Source organism: Rhincodon typus, chromosome 8 (genome assembly GCF_021869965.1).
Source record: "Rhincodon typus isolate 14 chromosome 8, sRhiTyp1.1, whole genome shotgun sequence".
NCBI lineage: Eukaryota > Metazoa > Chordata > Chondrichthyes > Orectolobiformes > Rhincodontidae > Rhincodon > Rhincodon typus.
Window position 1 is genome coordinate 51,518,665 of NC_063339.1, and position 11,954 is coordinate 51,530,618.

General features: G+C 37.9%; 1 protein-coding gene across 1 annotated transcript in view; it reads right to left on the reverse strand.

The window, feature by feature from the left end:
- LOC109930369 (transport and Golgi organization protein 1 homolog) overlaps positions 1–8,724 on the reverse strand; it is a 19,231-nt gene extending 10,507 nt beyond the window's left edge. Inside the window, exons 1-3 of the mRNA XM_048600122.1 lie at positions 8,600–8,724; positions 5,018–5,104; positions 4,278–4,434 (exon numbers count right to left, since the gene is read on the reverse strand). Of these exons, the coding sequence (XP_048456079.1) occupies positions 4,278–4,434; positions 5,018–5,104; positions 8,600–8,707 (352 nt within the window). The 5' untranslated portion in view covers positions 8,708–8,724. The remainder of the gene's footprint in view (positions 1–4,277; positions 4,435–5,017; positions 5,105–8,599) is intronic.
- Positions 8,725–11,954: the final 3,230 nt, after the last annotated feature.

Sequence of the window (11,954 nt, forward strand, 5' to 3'; positions counted from 1 at the left end):
CTTTCCTGCTCCTCTGATGCTGCTTGGCCTGCTGTGTTCATCCAGCTCTACACCTTGTTATCTCAGATTCTCCAGCATCTGCAGTTTCTACTATCTCTCATACCCAGAGATGGTATTGTCTCTGACCCCATGGACTGAGTAAGACGTTATTCCCTTTTACAGTGATAACAATGTGCGAATGAAATTTTCCAAGATATAAATTAAGTATACTTTTAAAATGTACTTGATTCTCCTCCTTGAAAACATACAGAGACGTATGTTGGAAATTGCAATATTCCCATTAACTTATTATCCAATACCTTTAATGGTGCTTGAACTAGAGTCATTTGAGGTGCATTTCATTTTGATGGCAGTTAGGATATCTTGTAGCTTTTGAAACATCCCTGTATCTTCATCATGTTGGCTTTCCCTCATTATATATTCAATATTTGCATCATTCTTGTCACATTTGAAGTCTTTGTTTTCCCAGAAACTATCTTCAAAAGTGTTTACTTTTTGGAGAATGTTATTAAAACCATTATTACAATTCTCATTCTCTAGCTGTTCAAGAATTTCTTCCAACCATAAGAGCTTTGTTTTATCAAAGCATCCTTCCAAATGCTGCAGATGAGCAATACCCATGTGCTCTTTTAATAATTTAAGATCACTATAAAGGTTTGTGCTATCAGATGACGTATGCCTTACTCTGAGTTTCTCAAATGGTTTCTTTCCTTCTTCTAAAGGTGACTGTACTCCCCAGGAACTGCTAGTTTGGTCGTCACTGAATTTAATATCTCTTGCTACAGTTATTTCTTCATCAGTCACATGTCTTGTTTTATATTCATTTTCAGAAATAGCTTGATTTATATTTTCAGTGGCAGCATCTGGATTAGGCTTAACTGCTGCAATTAACTGACTTGTATGTTGACGTATATGAGTGGAGATGTCTGTCAGCTTTTCAGAATCACTCAATGCTTTTTCTGTCCACGCATTTAGGGTAATAGGATCAATCGATGGTTGTGTGGCTTTTTCACTTATTGTATCCTTAATCTCTCTATGGTTGTCATTTGTTTCAACTCCCCTTATTTCCTCGATAATCTGTTGTGGTTCAACTTTAGTATCAGTGTCCTCAGCCCTACTGAAACTTTCTCCAGTAAGATTCATATTCTCAGAAAGCAGTGAATTCACAAGCTCTCCTAAAGGCTCAGCTTCTATAGTTTTATGCATCTTGTTTCTTTTTGCACTATTTATGGTTGTGTTACTATTAACTTTGCTTACTTTTGTTTCTTCCTCTGAGAAATCCTCTGTGGTAAGTAAAACAACAGATTGTTCTCCTGATTCTAAAGTTACTTTATCGCCCATGATTTTTTGTTGATGGAAAGAGTTTTCCTGTTTCAAGGTTTTGCCATCATTTGAAACATTGAAGTCTTCGACTTGTGAATTTGATAAATGATCTGAAAAAGTTTGTTCTTTTTCTTGCAATAAGGATTCTGTTTTATCTGTTGTAGTAAATGGTCTTAAAGCTAAATCTGAAACTGTATATTGTCTCTGTAAGACACGGTGTTTATCATCCATTTTTTCATCTAACAGAAGTTTATCTTTATCTGAATCAGTATGCTGTTCAGACTGTCCAAGTGTCAAAACGCTTGCCTGGAGAATTTCCTCATTATCATGCAATTTTTCAGACAATGCATATTTACTATGACCCAAGACAGAAAGCCTGTTAGATTCAGAAGTACAACTTATTTGGTGTTCTTGCAAGTCTTGTCCATCATGTTTTTTCAGTAAAAGGGATTTATCAACATCTGGAGCAGCCTGATTAGATTCAGGTTTTATGGGTGGACACTCTTTGAAAACATGCTCTTCTTCATGCAGGCATTGCTGTAATTCAGCTTTACCATGATCTGAAGTAAGCTGACTGGATTCAGAGTCTGATACTGGGGCTTGTTGTTGCAAGGTGTTGCTGCCACTGTAAAATTTTTCCCGTGGCAGAGCCTGAGTAGGATCTGAAACTGGCTGCAGAGACGGTACTCTCTGGGTTTCATCACTCAGTTGTTTTTGTAAGGAAGGACCATAGGTATTTGTAACTGTGATCTTTTTATCGACCAAACTTGATGGATAGATTTCCTCTAAAGCTTGTTTTACATTCTGTGTTAAAAGATTATAACTATCTAAAGTGTGCTGCTTTGCCGATGTTACATGCTTTCCTTCTGTAATGCCTTTTTTGTTCCCCAGTTCATCCTGTGAAGAAGGAACACCGTCATCAAATTCAGAATTTAAAGCTTGCTGTTCATTAAAAGTTTGCATCTGGGATAATAGCTTATTTTCACCTGAAATACCAAGCTGTTCAAGTTCCATTGTTGATTCAATATTTCGCTGCTGTGAGATTAGTTGTTCATGATGCAATTCTTTTTCTGGAAATTGATCACTGTCTGTCACAGCAATACGTTGTGAGTCTGATTTTATTAATATGTCTTCTTGTGAAAATTTTTCTTTATTCTGTAAGGTATACTGTGACATGGAATCAGCAGTATTTGAAAGATGCAGATCTGGTTCCAATTCAGAAACTAAATTATGTTGTAAACATTCTTCAGCCTGTAATTTGTTCCCTGCTGAAGGTTTTGCAGTGTTAGCTACTATACTTTCTGAACTCTGATCTCTAGTAGGTGCTAATTCAGAATCTAATGTTACATGTTGTTGTTCCTCATGCAACCCAAATTCCAAAGCTTCACCCTTACTTACAACACCAAATTCTTCCATTGAAGAGATTAGATCCTGGTTGTGTAAAAAATCATGTTGACTACGTGATGTTTCTTCAATTTGTAGATCTTTACGTGTCGTTGACGTCATATAATCTGAGCTAGATTGTTTAACTACTGAAGGAATTTTTAAATGTTCTTGCAGATATTGTTCTTTGTGGAGACTGTCCTGAGTCAAAGGTTTATTATCCCCCACAAATTTTGAATCTAACATTGAATTTTGCTCTTGTAGATTTTGAGCTTCTAGTTTCCACATATCTTTAAGCTTTGATGCTGTGCTATCAAATCTGAAACTATTTTCTAAACTATTTGTAGAATGTACAAATTGAGTGTTTTCACTTTGTATTACCCCATGTTCCTTTGCAGCCTGCTGCAAGCCTTCAGAGTGGCAATTAATATCATTCTCCATTTTACAGAGACTCACTTCTGGGTACTGGATTGGTTCTTCATTTATTAATGAATCAACAATCAATGCATCCCCTTCTCTTGGAACCTGATCCACTGCAAGTATGCGAGAACAAACTTCAGATTCGCTATTCATTGTGTTTTCATTGCTTTCAGTGATATCATTTTTATCCATTGGATTATCTACTCCAACATTTTCTGTTTCTTTGGATATGCCTGAATCCTCAGCTTTACCAGTTAGGCCAGCCCATACTTTGTCAGTAAATTTAAACCTCAACTGATCATTATCCATTAAATTCTGAGTAGCTTCATTGGTATGTTGTGCTGGTTTCTCTGGACTATTTGATTGTAGCCTTACTTCAGCTGGAACTGAAAGGTCAGGCATTTTGTTTTCCAGGTTAGGTATCTCACTTTTACTTGGGACTGTTGAATCATCAACAGAATATGAATTTACATTTTCAAGCTCTTCTTTACCTTTATTATCATCACTGGATAAAGCATCTTCTGGTGAATCACTGGTGAAACTGAACAAATTGGACAAACCATTAATCCAGGATGACTTTTCTTTGTCCTTGTAATGCTCGTTAATTTGATCATCCATCACTTCAGACATTGCAGCGTTTTCAGCATTGCCTAATGCAATTTTTCGACTTTTAAAGGAGTTTATCTGTAAAGACTGGTCTGTAGATTCCACAGGCTCTTTATTCAGATTGCTTTTTGAACCAAACCACCCGCTAATTCTAGATCCAATCCAGCTAGATGCTTCTTGCAGAAATTTAGATTCTTCATTACTTTCAGATGTGATAGCAGGTTCTTCACCGATCTCCTGCCCGGAAGGTTCACCTTTTGGGTCAATATATTCTCTGTGTACAGATTCAGGACCTGTGTCTAATTTTAATTCATTGTTTTCTGTGTGTTTTGAGGCACTTGCTTCATTTAATTGATTCAGATAATCAGCTGGTGAAAGAAACTCATTGATTTGTCCAACTGCATCAGTTGCTAGACTTGGCTGAAATTGTTCGTTACCGGGTGTCATCTCTAAAACAGCATCATCTGTAGCATGATGTGTTCTTTGAAACTGCTCTTTATAAAGATTAACTAAATTGTCCACAGGTTCATCTTTAGCAGAATTACCTTTGTAATCCTGGCTGTTTATGTTGGACTCAGATTGATGTCCTAATATGGATTTTATTTCTTCTGAATTTGAATTTTCTCCATATTCACCATTGACTGAACCACTTTCTTCACTTCCAACGTAATAATCACCATCAAGGCAAAGGAAGTCACTTTCCTGGGTGGGAAAAAAAAACACATGCATAATCTTAAGTTTATAATTCTGATTTAGGATCCATTGTTCTTCTGTGTTTATTGCATATGGGTTGTTTTAATTTAGATACGGGGATTGACAGTGGAATAAAAACATCCATGATAAAGGTGTAGTTGGAAGTTTATGGAATACTAATATAGAAAATTTACTTTGGGAAGAATATTCTGAATAAAATTCTAATGATAGCTTATGTTAAAGAATTGAAAATGCAAGTTGAAATGAAATAGCATTGATCAGAAAAACTATATTTATACATTTCAGTTTGTATTACAATAAAAAGCTATACCTGGTGTGGAATATATTTATTACTGTGAGTTCACTGAGGAAGTCCTGCCTACAGTTTTCAAGTTAAGTATTCAGAATCAGCATTTTTTTTTATTCCAAAATTATTTTTCAGGGGTACAAATATTTCTGCTCTAGTTCTGGCATGACTCAGAGTTATTTGGGTGGATCTAAAAATTAATATCTGAAAACTTTGCAATAGGATATAGTCATGAAATGTTTAATGGAGCAAGCATAAAGTTAAGTACATTAATTCACAGATTACCTTGGTTGGCAGTTCTATTTCAGTTGATACTATTACATCTTCAATTTGAACTGCATCTTTTGGAAAATACCCAAACTGTTTTCCTATCTAAAATAGAACAAAATCATTACAAGTTAACTGAAGAACATCATAAATGTTTGCACTAAGATAAAAGCAAAACACTGCAAATGCTGAAGATCTGAAATAAAATCAAAAAGTATGGGGAATTTCAGCATCTATGGCAGCATTTGTGGAGGAAGAAAGAAGGTTAATGTTTCAAGTCCACTTCTGAAGAAGTCATATTGGATCCAAAACACCGACATTGTTTCTTTCTCCACTGATAATGCAAGACCCCCTGAGTTTGCACAGCACATGTTGTTTTTAATTTTAAAGACTTGAATGTTGGAAAACATTAGTATATGTACTCTATGAGTGATAAAAATTTTAAAAGTGTTGATGGAACCCTTGTTCCACTATGTATGATGTGCAATAACTTAGGTTCATACTTACCAAACACAATGAATCCAAAGCAATTCATTTCTAGTTACTGAATGCATTTCATAAAGAAAGGAGTACTATTTTTATGATCCTGGGAATTATATAAATCCACTGACTAGGTAAGCAATGCAATGATTAATTCTATTGGGTTCACCATGTCTAACAAAAATAACTTGTATTTATGTAGTGTGTTTAATGTAATATCAGTGAAATGTGATCAAATAAAAATTGACATTGAGCCAAAGGAGATATTAGGTCAGGTGGTTAAAGTTTTTGTCAAAAAGACAAGTATTAAGGACCATCTTAAATCAGGGCAGACTGATAGAGAGGTGACAAGGTTCAGAGAGGGCATTTGAGAGCTCATAGTTTTGCTTAGTGAAGGCATGGTCATCAATGGTGGGCAAAAGAAGTACATGAAGCACCAGTAGCCAGGGTTGTAGAAATGCAGAGTTCCTAATGGGCTGAAATTCGTTAAAGAGACAGCAAAGCCAGGCAGGAATTTTAACGAGGATGAGAAAAGATTGGGCAGAATCCCACCATATTTTGACTAAATAACAATTTTGGCCATTTCTCTTCATGAGAAAAGGCAAGCCAAGGCAAGGATACCATGGACATCTAGATAGTTTCAAAGTGAGTGGGCATGAAAGACCAAATAAGGTGCCCTGAGATATGGCCTGGCCAAGTCTCTGAGTTCGGATGCAGTGCAGTGTGTCCTTGAACAGCCTTTCAATGCTGGTTGCTGTGCATCCCGAAGACCAGCTTTAAAGTGCAGAAGCACCTTGTAAGTGGATTGAAGAAGTTCCATGAGGGTCCTGAGGGGCTGGGCGGTCTCAGTTGTCAGTATCAGTCGATGGGCTTGGAGAGTGCCCTGAGATGTTGTTGCTAGGTGTCCAATGGAGGTCCAGTGGAGAAAGTGGCCGCTCAAGTCACCAGTACCTGCTCAGACTTTCTGGTCAAGAATTCTCACCATCTTGTTTTCTCATGGTAAAAATCTGCATATTCATGAGGCAAGATGTGCAGTTAATGAGGACGATATAAGCAAGAATTCCCTTTCAATAGGCACCTCAGCAATGCCTAATGAGAATCTTGTCTTGATGCCCAGGGCTCTGTTTGGAAATGCAACCTCTTGTTCCCAATGTCAAGATAGCCTTTGCTTGACCTCTCACACAATCCTCCCAGATTTCTTGACATAGTTCAGGGCCCGGTAAGATTCTGCCCATGATGTCTGAAACAGCATGGTTGCTCATGATGACAAGAAGCCAGGAGTTTTGTTTGCATTGCAGACTCCAGCAGTGAACAGTTTTGGCAGAAGAAAGCAGAGCCCGCAAATGTTTGATGAAGTTTAATCAGGTTTTGTTGTGCAAGGGCTAAACCAATAATGAACTATGTTCAAATTGGAGTCCATTGGATTTAAGGGATTGAAAATGGGGCTTGGACCATTGTATCTTGTACATTGCAAAACAATTGGGGTGGGAGAATGTAAAGTTTAAGGTGAAGGCAAGGGGCTTTTTCCAGAGGCTGGGGTCGTTCCTTTCAGAATGGTCATCAAGGAAGGGAATGCACAAGAGGTCAGAATCAGAGGAATAGGTATTAAAGATTGCTTACACCAACCTGCATATTACAGCTTATTTCTACTCCTCCTCTGCATGCCTGTTCCTGAAACTCACATCCATCAGGTTATCTTCACCAGTGACTATTACAAAATTGTCCTAATGGCCTCCTATCCATAAAATCATAAGAAATTTGAGGGCGAAGGGGTCATTCAGTAAGATCACGGCTGAATTGATTGTGGCCTTAATTCTGCTATCCCACTATGCCCCACAATCCTCGACTCTCTTCCTGATCAAAGATCAATCTTTATTAAATTCAATAACCCAGCCTCCACAGCTCAGTGAGGCGTTAATCTAAAGATTATCAACTCATTTGATGTTCTTTTCATTTCTGGCTTAAATGGGAGATTTAAAGAAAAACTGTGCTGCTTAGTTCCAGATGCCCTCTCAAGGGGAAATATCCTCTCAGCAACTACCCCGTCAGGCGATCTCATAATCTTATATATTCCAATAAGATCATGTCTCATTTTTCAAACATTTCAACAAGTACAGGCCCAATTTTCTTAAGCTTTCCTAACAAGACAAACCCCTCATCACAGGAATCAGCACAGTGAACCTTCTCTGAAACATTTCAAATGCATTCAAATACATTTCAAGTTCATTCTTCAATTTTTCCTGAAGTAAGAGACCACAATACTCAAGTTGTGGTGTCACCAATGCTCAAAGCTCACCAAGTTGTAGCATGACTTCCTTATTTTTATATGCCACCTTCTTTCAATCAAAGTGAACATGCCATTCGCCTTCCTAATTACTTGCTGTATCTGCATGCTCACTTTTTGTGAATCATGCACAAGGACACCCAGATCCTGCTGTGCTAAAACACTTGCAGTTTCTCTCAATTTAAATAATATTTTTATTTTTTATTCCGCCAAAGTGAACAACCTGACATTTTCCCACATTATTTTTGCTTTTTATGTTTCTTCACAAATTCTTTGTATCTTCATCACAGCTTACTTTCCTACCCATCTCTGTATTGTCAGCCATTGAATCCAACACTGCCTTGAGTTTAAATTTGTCATTTGTGTTAAAATCATTGCATAACCTTATCCTGTCCACTTTCGTAACCTTCTCCACCTTTCTACAAACTCTGTTTTGCTCAGGTTCTGACCTTTTGAGCAATCCTGCATTACTTTTACCCCAAAATTGGCAGATATGCTTTGCTACAGAAATGCCAACCTCTCCATCTCTCCCTCCTTTGAACTTACCTCTTCACCAAATATTTTTTCATCCATCCTGTTATTTACCTCTTTGACTCAGTGTCAATTTTGTCAGTTCTGTGAACTGCATGGGAGATTTTAGCATGTTAAATGCTTCATATGAATGTTGTTGTAGGTCTGGAGTTGGTTAGTGATGGAAGTGGTGAGGTACGCACAATATGCGAGTATCTATCAATTGGCCCATCAGGTAGGAACATAACGAACCAAATCAATTTCACAAAAATGGAATGTGAATATATTTTGAAACAAAATAATGCACCACAGAATATAATACTTACACTTCCAGCCCATAAATCACCTCTTTTCCCAACCAACTTAAAATAAACAAGTATTGAGTCTCCAGACTTGAATGTAAGGAATCTACAATCGTGACCATCGTAGTCCATTGTAGCTTTTACTCTACTCAGGTATCCTGTATGAACATCAAGAGCAGATTAGACCAAAACCTTAAAAAGAATAAAGTTCCCCCAGTAGATCATAAATAGTTGGTTCTTTTAGTATCATATTAAAGATACACATTGTTTAAATTGTTAATTTTGTACTATTCAAATTATTAGTTAAGGAAAGTTATTCTGTTACATGGTCTACAATAACAAAATTAATTAAAGAAAGCACCTTGATCCGAGAAATCCTTATACAGAAATGAAGATAGCCATTTTGTGCTGTCAGTACATTTGGACAAACAAAACTAGAAAGCATAGTTGAATTTGTCGATGCAGTTTAGGCAGTACACGTTAATTAGAGAAGATGTATAGGTGGAAGGACAACTCTCGATATATAACAGTAAAAGGTACTTCATGGAGGAATGCAAGTGTGAAGCATTGAACACAGTTGATAAAATGGTAACGAGTAAATATCAAAAAAATCCCACAACAGCCAAGTTTGGGTATGGGCATTCTTCATTTATTTCACAGGATGTGGGCATCATTGATAAAGCCAGAATTTGTTGGCCATCCCTAAATGTTCTTGAAGTGAGTTGTTTAGTTAAGGTACTTCAGGGGGCAATTAAGAGTCAACCATATTACTGTGGGTCCAGAGTCACATAGAGGCCAGACCATTTAATGATGGCAGGTTTCCTTCACTAAAGGCTATTAGTGAACCAGATGAAATTTTGCAACAGTCAATCATGGTCACTGGTATTGAGACGAGCTTTAAACTGCCCATACATTGAGTGAATTTATACTCCACCAGCGGCCATAGTGGAATTTGAAGCAATGCCTTCAGAGCATTAGCTTGAGTCTCTAAATTACTCATCCAGTAGTGTTTCCAGTCATCTCCCATAAACTCAAATAGCAACATATCTAAGCACTATATTTCAGCAACTAAAATAGGATACTGAACTCTAAAGGCAAAATAGTTGGATGTAATCAAACTCAGAGTACTAGAAGCAGGCTTTACATACATTGTACATTTTCATTGGATGTCTCTCTCTCAATGCTATCTTAACTGCAGTGAACCCTTTATATGTGAAAGCAGGTTCCAGTTCTAAGTTACAGCAAGACAGCGAGAGAAGTTCCAAGCAAATTCACTCTTCCTTAGAAAGAGAAGGAAATTCATGCACATTTAGTACAACGTTCTGTTTTAGTCATCAAGGGACAGAGCAGAGATTGAAGCATGGGCATGATGCAGAGAAAATATTAGGTACTGATCCCTAGTAGTGTTGGAGAATTTTAAACTTGAGTGTTGCAGACAATAGACACATTTGTTGAAGGTTTTCATCTTGCATACATCAAACCAATTCACTTGAAATATTAATATACAGGGACAACAACATTTATACTGTATGATAGGACATGCTAATTACTTCACAATTGATGAAGGCATTGCCATGGAGAATGACCAATTAGATGATGACTGACATTTAACTGCTACATTTTATTTAAATTTTGAAAGTCATGTTGACTCTGATTGGTCTAGGCATTGCCCTGAGCAATGTACCAGAGAATGGCTGTCACTTATGTTGTTGAGTTGGAACAGGCATAGTGAATGTACACGTTCTTTCTGTCTGCAAATAACAGGCCCCTGTATATTATGTACGTAGCTTTCAGCATTGCAATCTTGACTGACAGTCTTCAACTGGGTTGTCAGCGCAATTCTTTGCACACTAGAATTGCTTAGCAAATATAGTCCAATCAAACTTTAGGAACTGTGTTTTCGGATTTGCAAGAACTGGTGCTGAAAATGACTTACTACATTTGTGTGATAGGCAGAATGTCTTTTTGGCTTGACTGCAAGATCTCGTGCTGAAGCTTTTGAGATACCTTGTTAGAGGTAGACTGTGTACTTTTAGGACCAAAAGTGATGGTCTTGATCCCATTCATGATCTTGCACAATATACAGCAACAAATGATCTGATCAGGGTAGCTGATTAGCTTACATGATGTCTCTGATGCACCCTACCTTAGCATCAAGCTTGCACAGTGGCCAAATGTTATAAGGGTGCTGATAAAGGAAATCTTATCATGCATGGAACTGTAGGAATCCCAATGCATTTATTGAGCAGAGAAGATGGGTTGCAATAGTTAGATTTCCCGACTAGGATTTTTAGAAAATGGAGCTCTGTCTTTTTTAAAGTTCATCCATGAAATATGAGCCGTGCTGCTTGGGCAAGCATTTATTGCACACCCGTGGTTTCCTTGAGAAGGTGGGGGTGAGCTGCCTTCTTGAACCTTTGCAGTCCATTAGGTATAGATACACCCACAATTGGGGGGAAACTCTCTGCTGGCTAGAGTCTTACCTGGCACAAGTAAAGATAGTCATGGTTGTTGAGGTCAGTCATCTTAGTCTTCGGTATTATTGTTGGAACATTATCCAGTGCTCCAACCACTCTTGATATCACATGGGCGAATCAAATTGGCTGAGGACTGGCACCAGTGATTTTGGGGATCACTGCAGGAGACCAAGATCAATCATCCACTTGGCACTTCTGGTTGGAGATTGCTGCAAGTGTTTCAGCCTTATATTTTGCATTGATGTGCTGGGCTCCCCCATCATGATCCCCCATCCAGTTAGTTGTTTAATTGTTCGCCACTATTCATGACTGGATGTGGCAGGACTGCAGAATGTAGATCTTATCCATTGATTGTGTAATCGCTTACTCTGTCTATCAATTGCTTCTAGGGCTGTTTGCCATGCAAATAGCTTTGTTTTTAGCTTCACCTGGTTGACCTCGCATTTTTAGCTATGCTTTGTACTGATCCTCGCATGCTCTCCAGCTCTCTTAACTGAATCAGGATTGATATCCTGACTTGGTAGTAACAGTAGAGAGAGGGAATATGCTGAATCATGAGGTTCAAGTTGTGTCTGAATAGGATTCTGCTGCTGATGGCCCACAGTGCCTAACGGATGCCAAGTCTTCAGTTGCTAGATCTGTTCAAAGTCCATGCAATTTTTCATGGTGTAGTGTCACACAACACATCGAAGGTTATCCTCAAAGTAAAGGTAGGACTTGGTCTCCACAAGAGCGGTGGAGGTAATCTCCGAGATGGTCACTACTGAGGTGGTGATGGACAGATGATTCTACAGCAGGCAGACTGGTGACAACGAAGTCAAGTATATTTTTCTCTCTTGTTGGTTGTCTGACGACCTGCCATAGACCCAGGTTAGCAACTATGCTTTTCAGTACTTGACCAG